The sequence below is a fragment of the Podarcis melisellensis genome, assembly GCF_964234715.1.
Source record: "Podarcis melisellensis genome assembly, chromosome: 16".
Lineage (NCBI taxonomy): Eukaryota > Metazoa > Chordata > Lepidosauria > Squamata > Lacertidae > Podarcis > Podarcis melisellensis.
Window position 1 is genome coordinate 12,013,346 of NC_138533.1, and position 23,595 is coordinate 12,036,940.

At 48.6% G+C, this 23,595-nt stretch overlaps 1 protein-coding gene across 7 annotated transcripts; it reads right to left on the reverse strand.

Annotated features, from left to right (window-relative positions):
• Positions 1–691: 691 nt before the first annotated feature.
• Positions 692–21,097, reverse strand: KCNK4 (potassium two pore domain channel subfamily K member 4). 7 transcript variants are annotated; one of them, XM_081891687.1, is made up of 8 exons: positions 20,883–21,019; positions 18,454–18,586; positions 14,241–14,557; positions 12,291–12,411; positions 8,242–8,402; positions 7,196–7,382; positions 6,307–6,446; positions 692–2,853 (listed from the first exon to the last, which is right to left on the reverse strand). In XM_081891687.1, the coding sequence occupies exons 3-8, from the start codon at positions 14,496–14,498 to the stop codon at positions 2,344–2,346; spliced, it is 1,377 nt and encodes a 458-aa protein (XP_081747813.1). In that variant the 5' UTR covers positions 14,499–14,557; positions 18,454–18,586; positions 20,883–21,019; the 3' UTR covers positions 692–2,343. The 7 variants fall into 7 exon arrangements, with proteins under 7 accessions (XP_081747813.1, XP_081747814.1, XP_081747809.1 ...); XM_081891688.1 differs by lacking the exons at positions 18,454–18,586; positions 20,883–21,019 and adding an exon at positions 21,026–21,097; XM_081891683.1 differs by lacking the exon at positions 18,454–18,586.
• Positions 21,098–23,595: the final 2,498 nt, after the last annotated feature.

Below are 23,595 nucleotides of genomic sequence, written 5' to 3' on the forward strand. Positions count from 1 at the left end.
TATACAAATGTGACACTAGCTGGCGATGGTGAGCTATGGCAAATTCAATATATTTTTTCAAAACTTTTTTTAAAAAACCATTTTCACAATGTTTTTTTATATGTGCCTAGATTCCATCAAAGCCTCAGATTCCTATACCGTATCATAAGTCAGGCGGCATTGCAGCCTTGTCATGGCCATGTCACCAATCCAGAGGCTGCCTGGGGAGGACTGCATGCCTGCCTGTGGATTGGCCAGTGGCAGGCAGGCCTGGGAATGGGGATTCCCCAGAGTGTGGGATCAACCGGCCAATGAGCATCACTTCGGTCTGCCCCTGGGGCAGGGGGAATTGAGGCCGGCCCAGCACTAATCCCCAAATAGCAACAGCCTGGGAAGCGCTATCAGTTATATAAGGCCAGTTGGAACAAATGCAAACTTTCTTATTACAAACTTTCCTTCTTTCTTACATTCCACCTAGGGAAGCTTTTTGGCCCAGTGGACCAGATCTGTCTCCCCTCACTTCGCAGGCCAACTTAGACAGGTGGGTGTAGGCCTGGGGTTACTTGGTGACATCAGCTGATTGACATACAGGTATGTTTTAGTTGGCCAAGACGGACCCACAGGACAGAGGTTCCCCACCACTGCTATAATTTAACATGGAGACGTGTCTCTTTTTGATCAATACAAACAAACAACACAGACACACAAATGCTTATCGTGTAGTTTTGGTTTTAATTTCTGGAAGACCAGACCAATAAATAAATAAATAAATAAATAAAATGTTTCCAATATACAGAGTCAAGAACAGGCACATTTGTGAAGTGAAAGATGGAAGACAGGGAGAGATGAGGCTATCCTCCTCCCACACTCTCTTCTCTATAGCTTGGGGTGGCTGCAGAGCCTTGCCCCATGTAACCAAACAGCCCTTGGAGGAAGCCCAACCAAGAGGGAGCTCCCATAGGGTTCACACACTCCCAAATCTTACTATACCTCTCCAACATTACTGGATTGCAGGGAGGGTTGGATAAGGACTTCCCCAATGCAGTTGTTAGCATATTTTAGGCAATCACACCCCACAACAACCTTCCCAGACACCCCATGGTAGGGATAGGCAAATCTGTCAATTCTTGCTTCCCTCAGTTTCTTATTTTTTCCAATCTTAAGTTCAGTTATTCACATTTCTACATCCATTTGCAGCTGCTTAAAAAAAAGAAAGAAAAAAGTCTTCATGACAACTCACTGGCATTTGAGTGTGAATTTCTCCTAACAGACACATTTTTACAAAGCAGTTTTCTCCAAACAAAATGCATTTTTTGCACTTTATTTTCAGCACTATAAGCATTTTCGCACATACTTTACCCCAAATTACGCATTTTTCTACACATTACTTGGCTGGAGAACTGCAGTGCAAAACGCAGAGGAGAGCGAATCTCCAAAGAGGGTTGTGTTTTTTAAGTTTCAGGAAGTTCCAGTTTGGGAGGTTGGCCTCTAGATGTGAACTAAACCAAATTTCTCCTCTGTCCCTACACCAAAGCAGGGGAGGAAAGGTGCAAAAGTTTGTGACAAACTTTCAATAAGTGTACAGGTGCAATGCTATCATGGGCTCCCCACCCCACCCCCATCCTGGGAATTGTAGTTTGTCCAGGGCACTGAGGCTTCTCAATCTTGGCGACATCTGTTCAGACATCTACTCTGTTCAAAGCCCAATGCTAACATAATTTCCTGGGGGAAAGGGAACAACAGCTATGAAACTCATTCACACTTTGTGTGGCTATTCGCCTAATCTGACTCACAAGGCAGGAGGAGTTTTGTGCGTGTGTGCTTGGGGACAGGGATGATCAGGAGAGCATGCAACAGGAAGTAGACCTGGTGCTTGGAGCCAGAGTGGATGGGAATGATTCTGACCTGTCCACCCACTCACAAGGTGCAGTTCTGGAAGATTAAAGGACAACCATAACAGGCACACAGGTTGAGATGAGGCTTCCAGTGATGCTCGGGGAACAGGAGTATAATCCTGCTGCCAGGAGGAAGGCTGAGTAGGGGAGCACCATGCGGAGAGGAGAGCGGTGATGCCAGGTTTTGTCCCACTGGAAGCAAGAGACTGTGTTGGCACAGCAAAGAGGGTGGCGTTCCTAGTGTCTATGGAAACGGGGACAGAGCCCAGCTGGCAGCATAGAATGGGATACCGCAGTGCAGAGGGTTTGTGCCAGGGCACACAAAAAGGCGGGCACTTAGCACCTCACGGAAACAAAAGCCGAGACGCTTTGGGTTTCACTCTGTTGGGCACAGGAGGAGAGGAACAAAGAGAACTGCACCAATAGGTCGGAAACTTGCTCCAAGACAGGCTTGGGCCTAGCCTTAGCCTTAGACAGGTTCACCTTTGTCCTGGGTCAGGCTCAGCAGGACCATGGGCAATCCTGGCGGCTGGCCCGTGTTGGCACGGTGCCGTGCCCGAGGGCGCATGCGGCGGGGCAACCTGGCAGAAGGCGGCCCTCCATCGCTTAGCGCATCTGAACTCTCGTCAATGAAGGCCAGGTTTTCACCCGCGTAGTCTATAGGCCGCAGCTGGGCCACACGCTGTGCAGTACCGGGAGATGGGTGCGGGGATGGCGGTGGCGGTGGCAGCAGCGGGGGTGGTAAAGGTGGTAGTTGTGTTGGCAATTGCTGCTGCGGTGGCAATGGCTGCGGCGGAAGCAGCAGTGGCGGCAAAACCTCTTGGCTGTCCCCCTGCTGCAACATGGCCGAAGGCGACAGCGGCTTCCCTTTCAAGGTGCCCACTCTGTGCAGCTTGTCTGGAAACGCCATGTTTGGGACACGGAGCTGGGAGGCCACGTTGCCCGTCCAGGAGGCAGCGTGCGCCGTCAAGTCTCCCATCTGTAGGGAAATAGAAAGGGGGAGATGTAGTTATGACAGAAAATTCCAACATCCATATTGGGGAAATGCCTTTTATTCAGTCAAGCAGAAGGTCAGAAGGTAGGAAGGTGGGGAGAAAAACCCATTAGATGCCACTTAGGAACATGCAATAACTTCTATGCTAAAAGATCTATCTAGTATAGCATGTTATTTCCCCTAATGCAATATCCCCTAATGCAAGACATTTCACATGTTACTGTCGTGGATATATTCATTTTTATGCACACATTTTTATATACATTTTTGTAAATGCTGGTTGGAGAGCTGCATAGCTAATTTCGGATAAATGCAAATTCTAAAGGACTATGAAGGATATAGGAACACAGGGTTCTGTCTTATACTGAGTCACACCAATAGCTTAGTATTGTATACCTTCCAACATGACTCAGATGAAAATAGGGACATTTCTCATTCCCCCTGCAACTGATCCTCCTCAACCCTCCCTTTGTGTGTGTGTGTCCACAGCAGAGCATTTCATATCAGAAGGGGGAGTGCCGCCACCGCCACACCAACGGGACCCAGCACACACGCCCTCCACCATCCTGAGAAAACCCTTAATCCTGTTTTTTTAAAAATTTTATTCTTTAGCAGATTTATAAACAGGGAAACACACATCATTAAATAAATTTTGGGAAATGGCAAGATTAGATGCGGATGCACAAAGCATTTTTATTTTTTTTAATCTAGACTCCTTGTGCTTTGCTCGGCTCCCCCTTTCTTCCCACCCAGGGCAGCCCTGCCCCCTGTCTGCCCCTCAGAGCTGGCACATCACAAGGGGCTGGGCCTTGGTGACTGCAGCCTCTCCTTCTCCTTGCCCAAGGCCAGCAGTGGCAGCCATGGAGAGGCAATGGGATGCCACCGCCATCTCTCGGGACAAGTGCTGGCCCATCCTCTCCCCCGAACTAGGCAGTGGTGCCGCTGGCGGAGGAAATTAGGGACAGTCCAGGATCAAATTAGAAGCTGGGATGGCTTTTGTAATTACAGGACTGTCCCTGGAAAATAAGGACACTTAGAGGGTATGGTATTGTCTACATCAAGTGTGGGGAACCTTTGGCTCTCCAGATGTTGTTGAACTACAATTCTCAGAAGCCCCACTACGCTGGGTCAATGGCTAGTTGCAATTCAGCAACAGCTGGTGGGCCCAAGGTTCCCCATACCTGGTGTACACTGACTGACTGTGGCGCTACAGGATTTCAGATCGGGAGTCTCTCCCAGGCCTATCTAGAGCTGTCGGCGATTGAACCCACGACCTTCTCCATTGAAGGCAAGTGCTCGACTCCTGAGCTGCAAGGATCCTTGAGTTTTGGTTCTCAGTGCTTGACTCCTAGTGCTTGAATCTCTCCTGCAAAATATTTATGCTCCAGAAACTTTCAGCGATTGTTTTATTGCAGCTGATTTTCACGTCTACCCCTCTGAGGCTGCATGAGGGATTGTTTCTTTCTGTTTGCCCTCAGCTGGCTGCTGACATGCCTATCTTGTGTGATGCCCTGCTACACCCATTGCATCCCTGTTGAGGCAGTTCTTTCTCACACCCATGCCCAACAAAGCCAGCCACAACTTGGGTAAGGTAGGAAATTGTGCTGAGCAGCAGTTAAGGGGCTACTGCATTCCCTGCCTTGCAAACTGCTTCACCACCAAACAAAATTGAGACCCGCTGCAAACACGTACATATTTCTCCTTAACCACCCCCTACTTCCCGTCACTGTGTCTGGTTCTGTTTCCAAGCTCTTTGCCCGTACAGGCGGGTGGGTGCAAAATGCCACCAATCATTTCCAGCTGTTTTTATTGCCTTTCGTCTGAACGCCAGGGTCAGCGAGAAAGAAATGGCTTTCAATTAGGCAAGCCGCTTAATGAGTTTATGCGCAAAATTGATGCCATCTGCTTTTTTAATTGGCAAAAGGGGAAATGCTTCAAAACTCGGAGGCTGCAGATTCTCGCCTTCACTTTGAGTTATAATAGAGCACCCCCAGCACAAGGAACGCTGTGTGTGTTTGGGGGTGGGGATGAGAAACACTGTAGGAACAAGGCCCCCAACTTTTTGTTTATTTGTTTGCTTGCTTGCTAGCCGTTAACAGTGGCTTGATCTGCAGACTTCTACCTTCACACTTCCTAGACGTCTTGCTCAAGTTGCAATTTGAAGGGCAATAGAGGAGGCCAGGTTTGCTCCAGACGAAACACAGGCTGCAAACCAGGAGCGTGGGACTTTTTTCATCTCAAGGGCCACATTCCCTTCTGGGCAACCTTCTGCGGGCCACTGGTGGGCAGCACCAGAAGCCAAAGTGAGTCATGGATGTAAATTTTGCTTTGCTCTACCTTCCACACACATTAAACATCCATCTCTTTCCTTGAGCAAGGCAACTAAGAGGCATGAACAGAGCTTAAGGAAACATTCCAGCCAGGCACAAACTCTAAAGGAGGATGAGTCCCAAGGGCCAGATAGAAAAGGCTGGAGGGCCACATTAGATCCCCAGACCTGAGGTTCCCAACCCTAAAACAAACCTTGGTTGCTGCTCAGGAGTTGGCCTGGACTGGAGAGAGACAAATCATGAGGCTAGATTCGGACAACAACTCTGGCTTAGCTCACAATGGCACAGCAGGAGAACCAGGGTAGGGGAGGAGCACAGCAGTCAGGATATCCTCTCCAGTGTGGAACCATGCTAGGCCACGCTTTGGGTTAGTGTTCTGTACAAATTGAGCCAATACTGGTCTATACAAACAAACAGCCTTTGACCTAAGATCTAAGGTGGCTTCTAATGTATGCGTCAGAGGTTACACCATTGGCTTTTGGGAATTGTGGACTTAACAAGAGAACCTGGAGGCGAAGAGAGAAGGTGTGTCAGAAGGAAAATGAATGGATATTGATTTGTATATATTAGTAACTTTGTATTAATGTAACCTTTTTACATGTAGTGGTGTGTTTTTGTAATATTTTGTTTAAGTTGTCTGTTCTTGCTTCCATTTTTTGTACACTGCTTAAAGATATTTCTAGTATATCAGTCAGTCAGTCAGTCATCACCACACCACCATAACAGGGAAATACAGGGAGAATATAATAACAGGTAGGGTTGCCAGACCTCCAGGTCTGACCTGAAGTCCCCAGGTTTGCCTGGCCTCCTCTAGGTTTCAGTTGGAGGGCTTGAATCTTCAGGTGAGCTAGAGTAATAATAATAATAATAATAATAATAATAATAGGAGGAGGAGGAGGAGGAGGAAGAGGGTGTCCACTCTCATTCTCTTCCAACAAACCTCCATCTGCAGGTCCTGCCCTTTGACATCACCAGGAACCTCTCCTATGTCTTGAAATCTTAGGGTCTGGGATGCTCCTGACCTGGAAACCCTAATAATGGGGGTTGTGGAGGACATGGAGATGATACAATGGGCCTATTGAGTGCACTTGAAGCACAGTGTCCTCACCTCAGCCCTCGTGCGCCGGGACAACACCCTCAACCAGTTGCCAATCATAGTCAGGATGGAGGCAAAGTAGGCCAAGCCCAGCAGAATCCAGACCACCACCAATGGCTGGTACCACAGGTATTCTTCGCTTTTCGTATCACCTGGAAGGAGCAAAGTTTAAGGCAAGACAATTTGTAATGAGCACTCCCACCACCACCAAAACCAGTTACTCTCCACCTTAGTACAGAGGGAGGAAGAGAGAGGCAAGAGGGGTGGTCCAAAGAGACTTGCCTGAACCACCTTGCTGAAGCTAAGATCATGTATGGTCATCTAATTTTCCAATGTTATATCTCTAATTTAAGAGATAATAAGAATAGAAACAAGGGGATAAATTTGCTGGACAAAGTGTTATAGACAAGAACGCAGGAGCGGGAGGTGTGAGGGAGTCGAAAGAAGATAAGAAAATTAAGTTAAGAGATGTGATATTGTGATATTGTTTTGTCTTTTGGTATTGTAATTAAAGAAAACCGCTAATAAATATATATTTTTTTAAAAAAAGATCATGTATGGTCAATGCCTGGATGAAAGGCTGTCAGGAAAACCCAACTAAGTTCTCAATTGGAATAGACCAGTAGGGTGGCATTTTGTACTAGTCTTAGGCCACATCCACGCCAAATATTTAAAGCACTTTAAACAGCCCTGGCTTCCCTCAAATAATTCTGGGAAATTATGGTTTGTTACAGGCACTGAGAGGAGACCCTTATTCCCCTCACAGAGCTTCAGTTCCCAGAGTTCCCTGGGAAGAGGGGTTGATTGTGCTCCGGGAACCACTCTCAGGGTCAGAAAGGGGAATCCCAATGCACCCCACCCCACCAGGCTCACCCCCTTCATTTCGCCCCACAGCACCCACCTGCCACATAGTCGCCAAATCCAATGGTGGTCAGCGTGACGACCACAAAGTAGACGCTCTCTAAAAGGGTCCATCCTTCCACCCTCTGGAAGATGATGGTCGGCAGGGAGACGAAGAGGAGGCAGCCAATGAGGATGAAGAGCAAGGCCGAGAGGACCCTCACAATGGTAGCACTGACCTGCCACTTCTGCAGGGAACAGGATGGAAGAGAGGTCAATGATGAAAAAGCCAACAGCTGATCCAAGAGGCAGCCAACTCCTATAAGTGCATTTCTTTCAAACGGCCTGTCTAGACTACAGACTGCCAATATGCTGCCCTGCAAACACACAGAGGGCATTCTTGGTGCCCACAAGGTACCCTTCTCCCTGATGAAATTGGGGAAGGCAAGCATTATACTGCAATCAACAAAACAGGCTGTGGTGTGTGTGTGTGTGTGTGTGTGTGTGAAATGCCCATAACTGTTTCTCCAGTTTGCAGATGTGCCCAAACAGGACTCAAAAAAAGCTTGCGGGAAGTTCACAGAAGGGCACTGGTGCCAGCAAAACAGGACTTTGCAAGCAGATGACCTGAGTCCTGCACAGTAGAATGAGCAGGTAAAGGTGAAGGGACCCCTGACCATTAGGTCCAGTCGTGACTGACTCTGGGGTTGCGGTGCTCATCTTGCTTTATTGGCCGAGGGAGCCGGCGTACAGCTTCCGGGTCATGTGGCCAGCATGACTAAGCTGCTTCTGGCAAACCAGAGCAGCGCATGGAAACGCCGTTTACCTTCCTGCCGGAGCGGTACCTATTTATCTACTTGCACTTTGACGTGCTTTCGAAGTGCTAGGTGAGCAGGAGCAGGGACCGAGCAACGGGAGCTCACCCCGTCGCGGGGATTCGAACCACCAACCTTCTGATCGGCAAGCCCTAGGTTCTGTGGTTTAACCCACAGCGCCACCCGCAAGAATGAGCAGGAGGTCCCTGAAGATAAAGGTGGGCAGAGAAATGTACAAGTGGTGTTGGAAAGGCTGGAGAGAAGCTGCCTGCCAGGCGAAGGTTTTGCTCACCAAGAATATGTCCTCCACTTTGCCAATGGCTTTCCGGAGAGACGATCCCAAATGGTCCCCGACTCCTGCCAGCAGCATGCCAAAGAGAGGAATCCCCACGAGGGCATAGAAGATACAGAAAAGCCGGCCAGGGTCAGTCTTGGGGGAGATGTTCCCAAACCCTGTTAGGGCAGGAGAAGAGAGAGAGGCAGAGAGAGAGGCAGAGAGAGAGAGAGAGAGTCAGCAGAAAAGAGAAAGTGCTCCTCGATATTGATCCAGATTCTGTTCTAACGCTCTGGCTCAGACTACTCCAACCAGGCACCCTCCAAATGTTTCGGACTACAGTTGCCATAAACCCCACGTAACAAAGCTGCTATAGGCACATGGTCTTATTGTACTTATTTTCTCATTGTGGATTAGGTTCTTGGCTTATTTAAAAGCAAGTTTCTAATCTTTACGACTGCGAAAACAGCCCTGAAAGTATGTGGGCCACTGAAGACACATATGCTTAAAAAGGCAATTTTTATATTTGGATATTAATTCTGTTTTTGGTTTTTAAAAAGCAAGTTTGTAGTCCTCAAGGTTGTGAAAACAGGCCTGAATGTGTGTGTGTGCAATGTCTTAAAAATACCTTTCCTTGCTTTTACATCTGGATGTTTTATTAATTCTGACGGCTGTTCTGAAACTGTCGTCGTGGTTTGGGATATTTTTTTCTGCTAATACCTTGAGTACTGCAGAGTTGACTGAACTGTGGATTGTTTTATATTATTATTACTGGTTTTTGTTAGCTGCTTATAATTTCTTCTGGAAGATGGACAGGATATGTTTTTTTAAAGAAGTACATACACAGCAAACAAACAAAACGGAGGGGTTTCTCCCCCCCCCACACCCAATGAATCCAATTGGCAGCAGATTCAGGGCAGAAAAAAGAAAATACACCCGTTCCAAAACATACCACTAACTTATGGAATTCACTGCCATAAGCTTAGACAGATTTCAAAGGGGCTTAGACAAATTCACGGAGGTGATCGTTTAGCCATGAAAAAAGAAACAGAGCTTCTCAGTTCAGAAGCAGTCTACCTCTTGCCAGGCAGCAAGAACAAGAAGAGGGCCAATGCACTCCTGTCCTCTTTGGGGGGCTTCCCACAGGCATCTAGTTGGCCACGGTGAGAACAGGGTGTTGGACTAGATGGCTCTTGCATCCTTAATACTCTGTGGGGTAAGAAAGATGCACTCTTCATATCCTCAGAAGAAACCTTTGCTTCTTTACTCTTACCCTTGTCATTGTTCCAGGGACGAGGCCTGGCTCAAAACAAAATGTTGCACACAAAATCCAACCCGCTTGTTCCATTTCTGCTTCCTTAATTTTTGGAGAAGTGCCTGGATCAGCCTCTGTCCCAATCCTGCAGACTCCAGCAAAAATAAGCAAAGCCTCTTAGCTTCTTTGCTCAGCCCCGGGTTGTAAATCCTTTGTGTGGCTCCCTGGCACCGTCTTGAAGCTGGGTGCATTGATCACCCAGATATACCCACTCCTAGGTCAGTTATGCAGGAGGCAGCTATACACACAGCCAGACCAGGGGTCCATCTAACTCAGGCACGTCCAACTCCCAATCTACTCACAGTATAAACAGACTGGCTGTGGGGCTCGAACTCATGGCCCTGAGATTAAAAGTTGCATGCTGTACTAACTGCGCTCTCTCAGATAACCAACAACACCTGGAAAGTCCACAGGTTCCACCTTCCCACTTTACACCTTGGTTAGCACATTACCTGCCAACCTAGCAGTGCAGGTAGATAAATAGGTACCACTCCGGCAGGAAGGTAAACGGCATTTCCGTGCGCTGCTCTGGTTCGCCAGAAGCGGCTTAGTCATTCTGGCCACATGACCCGGAAGCTGTACGCCGGCTCCCTCGGCCAATAAAGCGAGATGAGCGCCACAACCCCAGAGTTGGCCACGACTGGACCTAATGGTCAGGGGTCCCTTTACCTTTACCTAAGTACATTTAACATGTGATCCCTGATTGTTTGGGACATGTGGCTAGCATGGGGAACCTGTGGCCCTCCAGATGTTGGGCTACGACTTCTGTCTCTGCGAGAGATTTGCAAAACACTCTGAGGGCAAAATAACACTTGGATCCATGCTGAGCCAGGTGCCACAATTGGTTCAGGCTCCTTGAAGGGCCCTGGACCATTCATGAATTATACCTTGTGGGGTCATGAAGGGAAGCATTGCTTCTGCACATGACTGTGGCATGATGGGAAGTCTTGCTTCTAAGCTTTGCTTCTGCACAAGATGCTGCACAAACTGTTCTAATACTAAGACATTCCCTCATCACCTTAGAATGTTCAGTTCACATTGAGTTCAGGAAAACATTATATTCTGACCTGTTCTTAATGCATAGTTGACCACATCTATCGGAACGTAATTGTTTAAGTCTTGCTATATCAATCACTAGTTATATTTTAATTAGGAGGTTTTCATGCCTGTCTAGTTCTGTGCTCCCTTTCCCAGCCTTTAATCTATCGGTGATTAATGCCTATATGCAACCTTTGCTTTGTATTTGTGTTAACCAATCAGCAATAAGCACATACGTGGCAATGCTGTAGTATTCAATAAAAGGGACTCCCCGAGACTTGCTCGAGAGATGCCTCCCATATGACACTCCTCACTCGTCTGTCGTTATTTCAACCCAACAGGGTCAGCTTCAGTTGTTGCAACCTGAGGATGTGGACCGGGCGATTATGGCCATGAGGCCAACAGCATCCCTACCCATAATGACTGCCAAATCTAGCAGGAGGGGATTGATTGGATAGATTCAATGGATGAGGCAATGCTGTGCCGCTGGAAGGAGTTATGCTTTATGCCTTGAAAGAGGCAGTGGTGAGGCTCCTCCTACAGAGGTCCTCCCTAGATGCAGATATTTTGGAAAACTATATTACAGTGGTACCTCGGGTTAAGAACTTAATTTGTTCTGGAGGTCTGTTCTTAACCTGAAACTGTTCTTAACCTGAGGTACCACTTTAGCTTATGGAGCCTCCCGCTGCTGCTGCTCCGCTGGCATGCAATTTCTGTTCTCATCCTGAGGTAAAGTTCTTAACCCAAGGTACTATTTCTGGGTTAGCAGAGTCCGTAACCTGAAGCGTCTGTAACCTGAAGTGTCTGTAACCCGAGGTACCACTGTACTTTCCTGGGCAAGGTGGTTGGGGGTGGCAAAGGTAAAAAAGGTAAAGGACCCCTGGACGGTTGAGTCCAGTCAAAGGCGACTATGGGGTTGCAGCGCTCTTCTCGCTTTCAGGCCAAGGGAGCCAGCGTTTGTCCACAGACAGCTTTCCGGGTCATGTGGCCAGCATGACTAAACCATTTCTGGCGCAACGGGACACCGTGACGGAAACCAGAGTGCACGGTAACGCTGTTTACCTTCCCGCCACATCGGCTTGCTTTCGAACTGCTAAGTTGGCAGGAGTTGGCAGGAGCTGGGACAGAGCAACAGGAGCTCACTCCGTCGCGCGGATTCGAACCACCAAACTTCCAATCGGCAAGCCCAAGAAGCTCGGTGGTTTACACCACAGTGCCACCCGCGTTACCTTTGAGGGTGGTGGTGGCAAATCAGCAGCAGGTATGCCTAGATGAAACAGATTATCAAATCCAGGGCTCAATACCGGGCCATGGCCTGACCTATGGTGGGGCGTAGCAGCAGCACTACCACCATAGAGATAAATGGCAAAAACCTCTTTTTTAAAAAATAAGACATGGGTGTCTAAATGTATGCAGGTAGCTCCAGGACTGGCAGGAGCTTTCGATCGTGTTTCAGACCTGACAAAACCAGGGATTGAACCTGGGCCTTTTTGCATGCAAGGCCATAGCTGTCAACGTTTCCCGTTTTTTAAGGGAAATTCCCTTATTCTGAATAGGATTCCACACAAGAAAAGGGAAACGTTGACAGCTATGTGCAATGCACGTGCTCCAAACACTGCGCCACAGTCCTTGCCAGGCTTCTCTGTAGCAAAGCAAGGAAGATACCCGCACCTTCCCTCTGTCTCCTCCCTCCTCCCCATCAGACCCCAGATACCGATGGTGGTGATCACGGTGCCAGCGAAGAAGAAAGCGCTGCCCATATCCCAGTGCGAGCTGTTGGCGTTTGTGCTGTTGATGGCAGGCTCCACTCCGACGCCCATGGCATCGCCCACTTGCTGAGAGGAAGGGCACAGGAAAAGGTTAGGACCAAGCCACTGAGGGCCCAGCATTCCAGCACAGCCGTAACCCCAGAGCACTGAGCCAGGCCCCTTCACCCACATGGAAGCAGCCTTATACAGAGTCAGATCACTGATCCATCTAGCTCAGTGCTGCCTACACTGGCTGGCAGTGGCTGCTCAGGGTTTCGGGCAGAGGACATTCACAGGCCTACCTGGAGATGCCACCAGGGATTGAACCCGGGGTTTTTTATTTTTATTCGCATGCAAGGCAGGTGCACTGAGCTACCACCAGGAGCGAGCCAGCAGCAATTCAAACGGAGTAGGCAAAGTTAACTCTTTATTAGGAAAATCAACCCACAGGATCTGCACAGGAGTGCTAGGCCTAATGAGCAAAGCAACTCGTCCTGGTAAATCTTGCCCCTAAAGAGGCAGTTGTAGAGACGGAAGGGGTCCTCGCCTTCCCACAGCTGCCTAAGTGCCTTCCTCTCCTGGGTTTTCCCCAAGCAATCTGAGACTGCGCCTGTGTATCTACCTATGCTCCTGCCACTTCATGCCTCTCTGGATTCCGGGAGACCAGCGGGGAGGGGAGCATGTCGCAGCAGGAGGGGGAGACCCTGTGCCTCTTCAGCAGCCTGACTCATCTCTGCCTCTCGACCTGCCTCATCCCACTCTTCTGTTTCCGATTTTGAGCAGTTCTCTGTCACAGACTCTCCCACCTCACTAAGCCCCGTTACCCCTTCAGCTTCTGACATCGCCTCCTCCCATTCTGTTCCCTGTGACCACTTATCATCGTCCTACCACTAGGGCTGGGCAATATATCAAAATACAGTGGTACCTCAGGTTAAGAACTTAAGTCGTTCTGGAGGTCTGTTCTGAACCTGAAACTGTTCTTAACCTGAAGCACCACTTTAGCTAATGGGGCCTCCTGCTGTTGCCGCTGCGCAATTTCGGTTCTCATCCTGAAGCAAAGTTCTTAACCCGAGGTAATATTTCTGGGTGAGCGGAGTCTGTAACCTGAAGCGTATGTAACCTGAAGCGTATGTAACCCGAGGTACCACTGTATCGTTCAAAACCGGTTTGGTATTCCATATTGTGATATTGGTTACACCATTTCAACCTGGCAGTATATCGCAAATCATAGTGTGTGTGTGTGTGTGTGTGTGTGTGATACAGTCAAACCTCGGTTCCCGGACGCCTCTGTTGTCGTACGTTTCGGTTCCTGAACGCCGAAAACCTGGAAGTAAATGTTCCGGTTTTCGAATGTTTTTCAGAACCCGAATGTCTGCCGTGGGTTCCGCTTGAATGCAAGAAGCTCTTGCAGCCAATCGGAAGCTGCGCCTCAGTTGTCGAACGTTTCGGAAATTGAACGGTCTTCCGGAACAGATTAAGTTTGACGACCAAGGTTAGACTGCATAAAAACCACAATGTGGGGAAAACCGTGAAGCCGGCCATTGCTCCTCTTGATTCCTGCAGCCCCCATTAACTCTACCAGCTCAGCTCTCCCCTGCCTTCTTGCAGGGGGCAGAGAATCAAGTGCTGGCAAAAATCAGGACGCAGGAAAAACCGTGATGCCAGCTATTGCCTCTACATAGCTCCATCCTTATTTCAGACATTGTGATATATTGCTATATCGCAATATTTAGCTGGTGATATATCGCAATGTTGAAAACAAGGTATCGCCCAGCCCAGCCCAACCCACCCACAACCCCCGGGCTCTGAGCCTTCTTCCCTTGGCGGTTTCCCAGCTGATTCCCCCCACCATTCCTCTGGGTCCAACCAGTCCCTGAGCCCTGTTCTCCTGCACCCCTTTGGCCTCCAGCTCTCACCTGGATGAGGTCCTCGAGGTCCTCAGCGGCTACACATTGGTGTAGCTTTAAGAACTGCTCCAGGTAGGCTTGGATCTTCCCCTGCTGGTGGATCTCATAGGGCTGCTCCAGTTGGCGAAAGACGAAGGCACCTGTGACCAGGTAAATGAGGACCACGGAGAAGAGGGCCAAAACGGTGGTCCGGCGCATCACAGTGCTGCGCTCCTGCGGCCGTGGGCTCAAGATAGACTCCTTGGACGGGTAGCAGACTACGGGCATAGAGCCATGATGGTCGGGGGGGCAAATGGCGGGGGGTAAAGGCGGCGGCGGATAATTCACTGGGGGGTGTATAAAAGAAGAAGAAGACAGGGTGAGTCCACCTTGCTCCACCCCAAAATCCCCAGTCCACATCATGCCTTAGTCTCAGGATCGCCCCCTTGAGAACTGACAAAAAGGGCGTACTTCTTCACACTGTTAACCTCTGGAACCTCCTGCCACTAGCTAGGACAGCTTGCGGGAGGAAAGGAGGAGACAAGTCCATGGAATATGGGTCTGTTGCTAATCTCTAGAACTCTTAATTGCTAGGCTGGACAGCTCTGAAAAGGAGACACATTCACAGAGGACGGGTCTGTTGTTAGCCTCTGGAACTCCCTGCCACTAGTTTGAACCCCTTTTGGAAAAAGGAAGCGGTGACAAATTCAGCAGCAGGGGAACTGTGCTGCCGACTAATCAGAAAGTGGGGAGGGGTCTTGGGGTCTAGTCGTCGCCCCCTGCTGCCCAAGGCAGGATCTGCAATGCAGGATGCGGCGACAGCATCCCTGACCAGGTGGTCATCCAGCTTCTGCATTGATAGCGCCCCCCAGTGGTGGCTGGTGCCTATCAAGCCAGACTTGATCCCCTGGGAACTGTAGTTTGTTAAGGATGCTGAGAAAGATAGTTTTGTGAGGAGTAAACTACCTGTGATTCTTTTTTGGGGGGGTTACTTTACATATGCTTTAAATTTATGATCTGCATGCAGTTCAAGACCTCTGGTTTAAGGGCACTCCAAAACCACCTGCTTCCAAAACCACCGGAAGCAGGAAACATTGAATTGTAGAGTTGCAAGGGACACTGAGGATCATGTAGTTCAACCCTCTGCAATGCAGGAATATGCAATATTCCCATGTGGGGAATCGGACCTGCAACCTTGTTGTTATCAGCACCGTGCTCTAACCAACTGAGAGGCAGATCAGATAAGGACTATTGCCTTCATGCCTTGCTGGGCGCATCTGGGTACAGAACACTCCATTAAACGCAGCATTGGTCTGATCCAGGATGCCAGTGCTTAGAAAGGAAGAACAGTTCCCTCTTTTCTCCTGTCCCCCAATACAGGCAGGATTTAAAACACATTCTTTCACCCAAAGAATCATGTGAGCCGTAGTTTACCCCTCTCAGAACTAAAATTCCCAGCAGCCTTAACAAACTACAGTTCCCAATATTCTTTGGGGAAGCCATGTGCTTTAACTGTATGGTGTGTGCACAGCCTAAGTCTAATATCTCCCCAACCCTTTAACTGAGCAGAAACGTGATATTTCTTAATCTTGAAAATATTGACCCAAACAACTTAGCATTGAGCAGTCTCGTCAATAAACGTTACTCTGATTTAAAGAATACAGCAAGGGAACTGCGGCGTTTAAAAACAAGATTGTTCCTGGTCAGAGAACAAAACTTAAAAATTCCCCCACCCCCCCAAACTGAACACAGACTCACCCTTATAATCAGTGCCAGATTTACGTATAAACTAAACAAGCTATAGCTTAGGGCCCCACTCTCTTGGGGCCCCCAATTTTTTTTAAAGAAAACCAAAACCTGAGTGTACATTTCCAAAATATAAGATAAAATAAAATAAAACGTACATACAGCAACAGTGTTTCGTGTTGTGTAGGCTCCTATTTGTTAGTGCAAATGGCTTTAGATACCTATTAGGTCCATAAATTACCATATAGCATATGTTTAACACAAAAAAACAGTGACAATTTGTTGCTGACAAAGGACAGATGGACATATAAAGGGCCCCGTTACCTTCAGTAGCTTAGGGCCTCATCAAACCTAAATCCGGCCCGCTTATAATGGTTCCTTCCCTGGTTCTTCTAGATTAGGGGCTTGAGGTATCTGTTTGCTCAGCTTGTTTCCAGCACCTAGGCTGGTTGGAAGAGTAGAAAACAAAGCACCCACTCTCCAACAATTCACCCCAGGCTATGCTACCCCACTCAGACTCCACACTTCCCACTTCTGTGTGTGCAGCTGACTGGGAAAGGTACGGTATGTTCCAGCCCCTCCTAAAATTTCCCAATGGAAGCAACCAATGTGCTGTACAGTATTTCAACTATTCCTCTTCCCCTGCAATAAACCTTGATTTCAAACCTGGAGCAATAAAGTAACACCCCAAATATTGAGTGTTGCAGTCCTGTGCCACTTAACTTGGGAGTAAGTAAGCCACATAGAACCCAACAAAACTTAACTTCTGAGTGCACAGATAAAAAGCTTTGAGACTTTGGGAAATGTTAGGTTGCAGTTGTTGTTTTTTTAATGGCTGAGTGTAAGAACTGCAGAAGCTGACACTTCCTATTAATGCACACTCATTTTCTAGCTATATTGCAGATCTTAAGCTCTCCCCGCTCCCAAACGGCTGTTTGCAAAACTGCAAATCTTACTCCTGATCTATACATGGACACTGTATTAGTTGAGAGTTCTTAAAAAGGAGGAAAGAACGAAATATTGTATTCACAAAACATCAAAAGTCACAGATCCCCCATCCTGCTTTTCTCATACCCCCCACCCTACCAGGTCCTGTACTGAGGTCCTCGTTCCCTCTCACTCATTGCTGCTACCCAAAGAAGGGTCAAAGATGGACCGGCAAAATCAGAAAATGCAGAACTGGAACAGATCAGGGCAGCTCTCCCAAAACTTAGTGCATTTGCAAACTCAGCCCAGGGATGAAGGTGTCTGTCAGGATGGAGGACAGAGAGAGACTCCACCGATCTGTATCTGGGGCACATTTTCTTTCATAGTGGGGAAAATTTCACAGCGATGGGTGCAAGGGGTGGGGGAGCCCTATGATTTGTCCCCATTCTTCCCAGTGCCCTCCCCCCCCCACGGCATTATACACTCACCTTCAAGGCCACCGATTGTAGTCCTGACATGGTCGCTACACAACTGGGTTAGTCCTTTTATTGCAGAGATTTGGGGGGGGGGTGTTTCTGTAGCAGCTGGTAGCCCTTCCCAGCACTGCGCTGAGGGTGATGTCTGCGGTGCAGTGGGCCCCCTGCCAACCCCCAAGATCCCAAGGATGGCTCCAATTAAACTGAAGACAATTCAATTATACGCTACCCTCTCTCCAAGACCCAACTCCCCAGGCACATCCAACCAACCACAGATGGATGCAAAGTGCTTGTGTGGAGTTTGCCAGGGACAAGCAACTCCCCACACCTTTTGGGCAGCTCTCTGTTCCCCAGATCTACCACTCCCATAGTATATAGTGGAATGGGGGGGGGGGTCACTGAAACCAGGGGAAGGCTGCTTGGTAAGGGCAGTGTACCTGCCACGAGTTGTCAAATCAAAGAAAGGGGATTATGTATTTCCAGAGGGGGCAGCAGAAAACAAACTCTCCACTGCCGTTCCTGGAAAAGAGGGATTTGTCCATCCTGCCCGAAGAAGTGCCCTGTGCAATATGAAAGCTTGCTAGGGTAGGCCCACCCTTGGCACAGCGCTGTAGAATAGCACAGCCACAGAATTGCAGAGTTGGAAAGGACCCCCAACCCCCTGTAATGCAGAAATCAGGGCTCAGACCCCAAACCCTGAGATTAAGAACCTTGTGCTCTACCAACTGCATATCTTTGAGGCATATGGCCACTCCATATGCACTCCATTTTTCCTTCACACAACATTTATGCACCCGTTGCTGATAACATAGAGCACCTCTGCTATACAGTGGTACCTCGGGTTAAGTACTTAATTCGTTCCAGAAGTCCGTTCTTACCTTGAAACTGTTCTTAACCTGAAGCACCACTTTAGCTAATGGGGCCTCCCGCTGCTGCGTGATTTCTGTTCTCCTCCTGAAGCAAAGTTCTTGACCCAATGTACTATTTCTGGGTTAGCGGAGTCTGTAACCTGAAGTGTATGTAACCTGAAGCGTATGTAACCCGAGGTACCACTGTACATCCCTTACTCCCATCTCACCATCGCTCTTACATACCTACTCCAGATATCGCTCATTTGCACCCATACAAAAAAGGGAGGCAGCTCAAGGATAGAGCATCTGCCTTGCATGAAGAAGGTCCCAGGTTCAGTCCCCAAAGTCCCCAGGCAGGGCCATAAAAGACCCCAGTCTGAAACATGGGAGAGAGATGCTGGCAGTCAGTTTAGAGTGCGCTGAACTCAATGGACCAGTGGTGACCAGGCTGTAGCCCACTAGGACTGGTAGGGCGGAAGATTGGGAGTTCAACAGCAGGTGGCGCCAGAGCCTACGATGAGCAGGCCCACCCCCTGCTTGGTTATAAGTGAAGAGGGCGGGCAGGTGGGAGCTGATTGCAGGCTTAGGTTGATGTCTAATTAAAATATGGAATCCCTTCCCAGTTGTTGGGAATCACAGGAGAGGAGAGCTGATGTTGCGCTCAGGCCCTGCTTGCAGGCTTGGCACTGGGGCATCTGTTTGGCCAGTGTGAGAACAGGATGCTGGGCTAGATGGGCCTTTGGCCTGATCCAGCTGCCAGGCTCTTATTACGTCCTTATGCGTAACAGTGAAGGGAAGGCACTTGGTTTTCCTGAAGGAATCTAGTTGGCCGCTGTGAGAACAGGATGCTGGACTCTACAGGCCTTGTGTTGTGTCCAAGTAAGTCCTACTCAGAGTAGCCCCGTTGAAATCAATGCCCACAACTAACTTAAACCCATTGATTCCAGCAGGTCTGCCCTGAGTAGGACTTCATGGGATGCCACCACATTTCAGATGCAGTTGTGTGTGGAAAGAAATTGGCGTCTACATGTATTCACAATCTCCATGCGTTGTTGTTTTTTAATCACTATATGGTGTTTCTCCTTTGCTCCCCTCTAGTTAGTTATTTATCCTCCCAAGGGCTTCAAGGTGGCATGCATGGTTCTCCCACGCACACAACCTGCCCTTGAGGTAGGTTAAGTTCAGCAACCGAGGTTCTGTGTACCATACATGTAAAGCAACATGACTTCCTCCCCCAAAGCATCCTGGGGACTGTAGTTTGCCCCTCACAGAGCGATCCTTCCCAGAACCCTGCAATTTATATCCCTGTACACTTCTGGCGTCAGGCATGCAACTATCTTTTAACATATTTTTTTTAAGCACTCGCACCCATGCACTTGTCTCTCACACACGAAATTCCTCTCTCCCTCTTTTCACATCCTCTTTGCCAGTTTCAACACACATGCTGTGTTTGTGTGTGTGTGAGAGAGAGAGGGAGAGATAGAGAGAGCATGCATGTGAATTGATTACAGTGGCATAGCATGGGTTATCAGCACCCAGGGCAAGGCAAGTAATTTGCGCCCCCTAACCCGTGGATTTGCACCCTCTAACCCGTGGATTTGCACCCCCTAAACCTAACCCCAAGATGTTGCGCCCGGTGCGCCCGGCCCCCGCTGCACCCCCCACGCTACGCCACTGATTGATTATGCTTTCATTTCACAACATACAGACACACATATTTGTAGTGTCCCATCCCACTGGTTTCTCCTTACATACACAAATCAGCCTTGCCTGTAAACACACATGCACTGATATAGGTTCATCACCCTCCCCTGCTCATCTCTCTCTCTCTCTCTCTCTCTCTCTCTCTCTCTCTCTCTCTCTCTCTCTCTCTCTCACACACACACACACAATCACACACGCTCACACCTGCCCTGCTTCAAGCACACAGCCTGTTTGTCTTGCACTCTCACCTTCCCCTAGTGTGTCCCTCCCACGCACACGCTTGCACTGCCCCAGACGCTGTTAAAGATTCACTATTTCCGACACTTCCTCTCTCACACTCACACACTTGTGCTGCCCCCCCACGGCGCTCCTTTCCCGCCTGTGTCTTTCTCACCCCCCAACCCCATCCCTGCTCCAAGCCCCCAACTTTGCTGACTCAGCCTATGTCAGCCTTGCGCTGCTGCTGCTGCCTCTCCCGCGCGCTCCCTCGCCACCCTGTTTCCACAAGGCACCCCCTTGGCATGTGGCTCCTCTTTCCCGGAAAAAAGAGGGGGGGCGCAAGCATTGCATACGTACCTGGAAGCCGGCAGCCCCACGAAAAGCGACAGGACTTGCTCCCCAGTAAACAACATGCTTCGCAACGGCGGCGCCTCGCTCACACACACTTCCCCGCTGCCTCGCCCGCTGCCCAGCCTCTCGTTCTTTCTTTTTCCGCCTGCGCTGCTTTGCAAAAGGAGGAGAAACCACTCCAGCAGCACAAACCATCCCTGCTTCTGCTTACACACACACAGACACAGCTTCCAGACAACGCACTGGAGAGCAGCCTCCCCTCCCCACGCACCCCAGGCCTCCCTTTCCCTGCCAAGTGCTAGGGTGCTAGGGTGCAAGGATGCAAGGTGCCAGGGTGGGGTTGGGGGGGTTCAGCGTTCAGCCCTGGGACCCGCCCGAGCATCCCTGCAGTTACTCACTCTCGCTCTCTGCAGCAGCAGCAACAGCAGCTCCTCCTCCCTTCCCGATGCTGAGGCTGCCGGCTTGCCCCGGGCAGGTGAAGCCTCCCCGCTCCACCCCACCGCCAGCCTGCCCCACCTTCACTCACAGCTCGCCCACCCACCTCCTCCGTGCCCAGGCGGTGCCACTCCGCCACCAGACAGATGGAGCCCCAGCGTAGTCCGGGGAGACGCAGGCGAGGTGCCGTGGGTGGGTGTTAACCCTTTGGGGGTGGGAAATGGAGCAGGGAGGGAGGGGGCGGTTTGGGGGCAGAGGTTTTCAGGAGGCGAGAGCTGGCTTGCCTGGGGAAACCAGGTGTTCATTGCTAAAGATTTATCATCAAGATAAACACACACCTATTCGCAAAGCATTGTGAATAATTGAAAGTGACAAATTCCAACACCCCCCCACCTCAAAACCATTTAGGGAATCAAATAGTTTGCTTTTTGGAGAAAAAGGTGGGAAAATCTTAATGGGGGGGGGGAAACATACACTTTTTTATCAGCCCCCTTAGGATGCAGGGTGTCTCGACAGACATGCCACGCTTTTTCTATCTTCTACAGGTTTTTATTTTTAATTGTATTGTTTTACCACTTGGGTGGTTGCTTCTCTGGGCTACTTTGGGAGGAAGGGCAGGATAGAAAATAAAATAAATGGGTGGCTTTTTTGCGGGGGCGGGAATAGAAAAAGAGGTGCAGCCACTCTTATCTTGACAAAAGTGCCAGCAAAGATTTTTTTTTTTTAAGTGACACCACAAGAAAGCAATTAATAATTGGAATTAGAACACTTGTGCAGAAGAGCAGGGGAAAAAAAGGAGGAGAGAAATCAACAAGAACAACAAGAATAACAAGAATTGGACAAAGTTGGAAGTGGGAACATTTGGGACATCCAGATTTGAAATATTATAAAAAAAGAAAGTAATTAATAATAGTAATATAGTGACGTCTGCTATCTTCCTTTTTATTTTGCACTGTCCAGATTTCTCCCATAGCGTGACATTTATTCTAGGTTTGCTGAATTGCTGCCTTTCGGAATTTACTGCTAGTTTTTTAACTTGATTTCTCTGCACCACCTGAGGGTATTTTGAGAACATGGGCATTTGTCGTAAGCTGCTTTGGGCACCATGGTGTGGAGGTGGTACATAAATGAGCTTAGTGACTCAATCCATCCCTGGTAAAAACAACCCTGTGTTTTACATAGGGGGCAAAGGAGCATCCTTTGTGGAGACAGGCAAAGGGTGCTTGATGATGGTATAGCCAGTTAATCTTTTGGGTGACTAAATGTGATGAACCTTTCTGAGTCTGCATCTGTAGTGGAGTCATTTTTTGATTTTAAAAAATTGTTTATGTGCCTGCTCCCCCCCGATGTCATTTGGGAAGAAGGGCAGGATATATATTAAAATATTGTTTTAATTACTACTACTAAACTTTCCTAACCTAAAACTAAGTAGAAAAAAGAGGGGGTCACATCTACACCACACATTTAAAGCACACTGCTTCCCCCAAAGAGCTCTGGGAAGTGTAATCATCCACTCACATAGCTACAATTTCCAGCGCCTTTCACAAACAACAGTTCCCAAGTGAAGTGACAGGGAACCAGGCAGAGGGCCTTCCCGTTAGTGACACCCTCCCATCAGATGTCAAACAGATAAACAACTATACAATTTTTTCTGAAGACATATGAATGCAGCCCTGTAATCCGGTGGTTTTTAATGTCTGATGTTTTATTGTGTTGTTTACATTTTGCTGGAAGCCGCCCCCAGAGTGGCTGGAGCAACCCAGTCAGATGGGTGGCATATAAATAATATTTTTTTTTATTATTACCACTACCCTGCTAAATGCAATGTCAGAGTGGTTCAAGAAGACTGAAATCTCTCTCCCCCCCCCCCCGCCCATCGCCATTTCATATTGAGGAATCAAAGACAGAGTGGGGTGTGGGGTTTATTTTATTATTGATTAACTGATTGGATACTGCCTTTCTGCCAAGGCACCCGAGGTGGTTCACAGTTTAGACACCAAAAGAAACACACAATCTGGAACGAAGACAGACTGGCAGAGTCCACTCATGTCAGCGGATTGCTGGTGGTCTGTGTGCTCCCTGGCTTGGGCTCCCCTTGCTTCTTTCTGACCTCAAGGCATGCAAGTCTCCAGGTCCCAGGTTCAATACTTGGCATTGACTGATGAATCAGGGGAGGCTTTTGAAGGCCACGTTATCTTCTGGGGCAACCTTGGGTGGTGGGATACCAGTGGTGAGCAGAGAAACAGAGCAGCCAGCATTCTCCGTGACAGCCCCTAAGCTGCAGGATTCCTTCTTCCCAGAGGTACCATGACACCTTCAGCATAGAGCTGCCATCATATGCTGAAGACACACCTCTTTACCCTGGCCATTAATTTCAGCAAGTCTACTCCTGAGCTGGGCTAGCTCTGGATACAACCCCATGTTTTGGATCTGCCCATTCCCTGCCACCGCAAATTATTTTAACTGATTTTAATCTTGTTAAAACAAAAAAAATTCCTTCCAGTAGCACCTTAAAGACCAACTAAGTTAGTTCTTGGTATGAGCTTTCGTGTGCATGCACACTTCTTCAGATACACACTGTGTATCTGAAGAAGTGTGCATGCACACGAAAGCTCATACCAAGAACTAACTTAGTTGGTCTTTAAGGTGCTACTGGAAGGAATTTTTTTTGTTTTG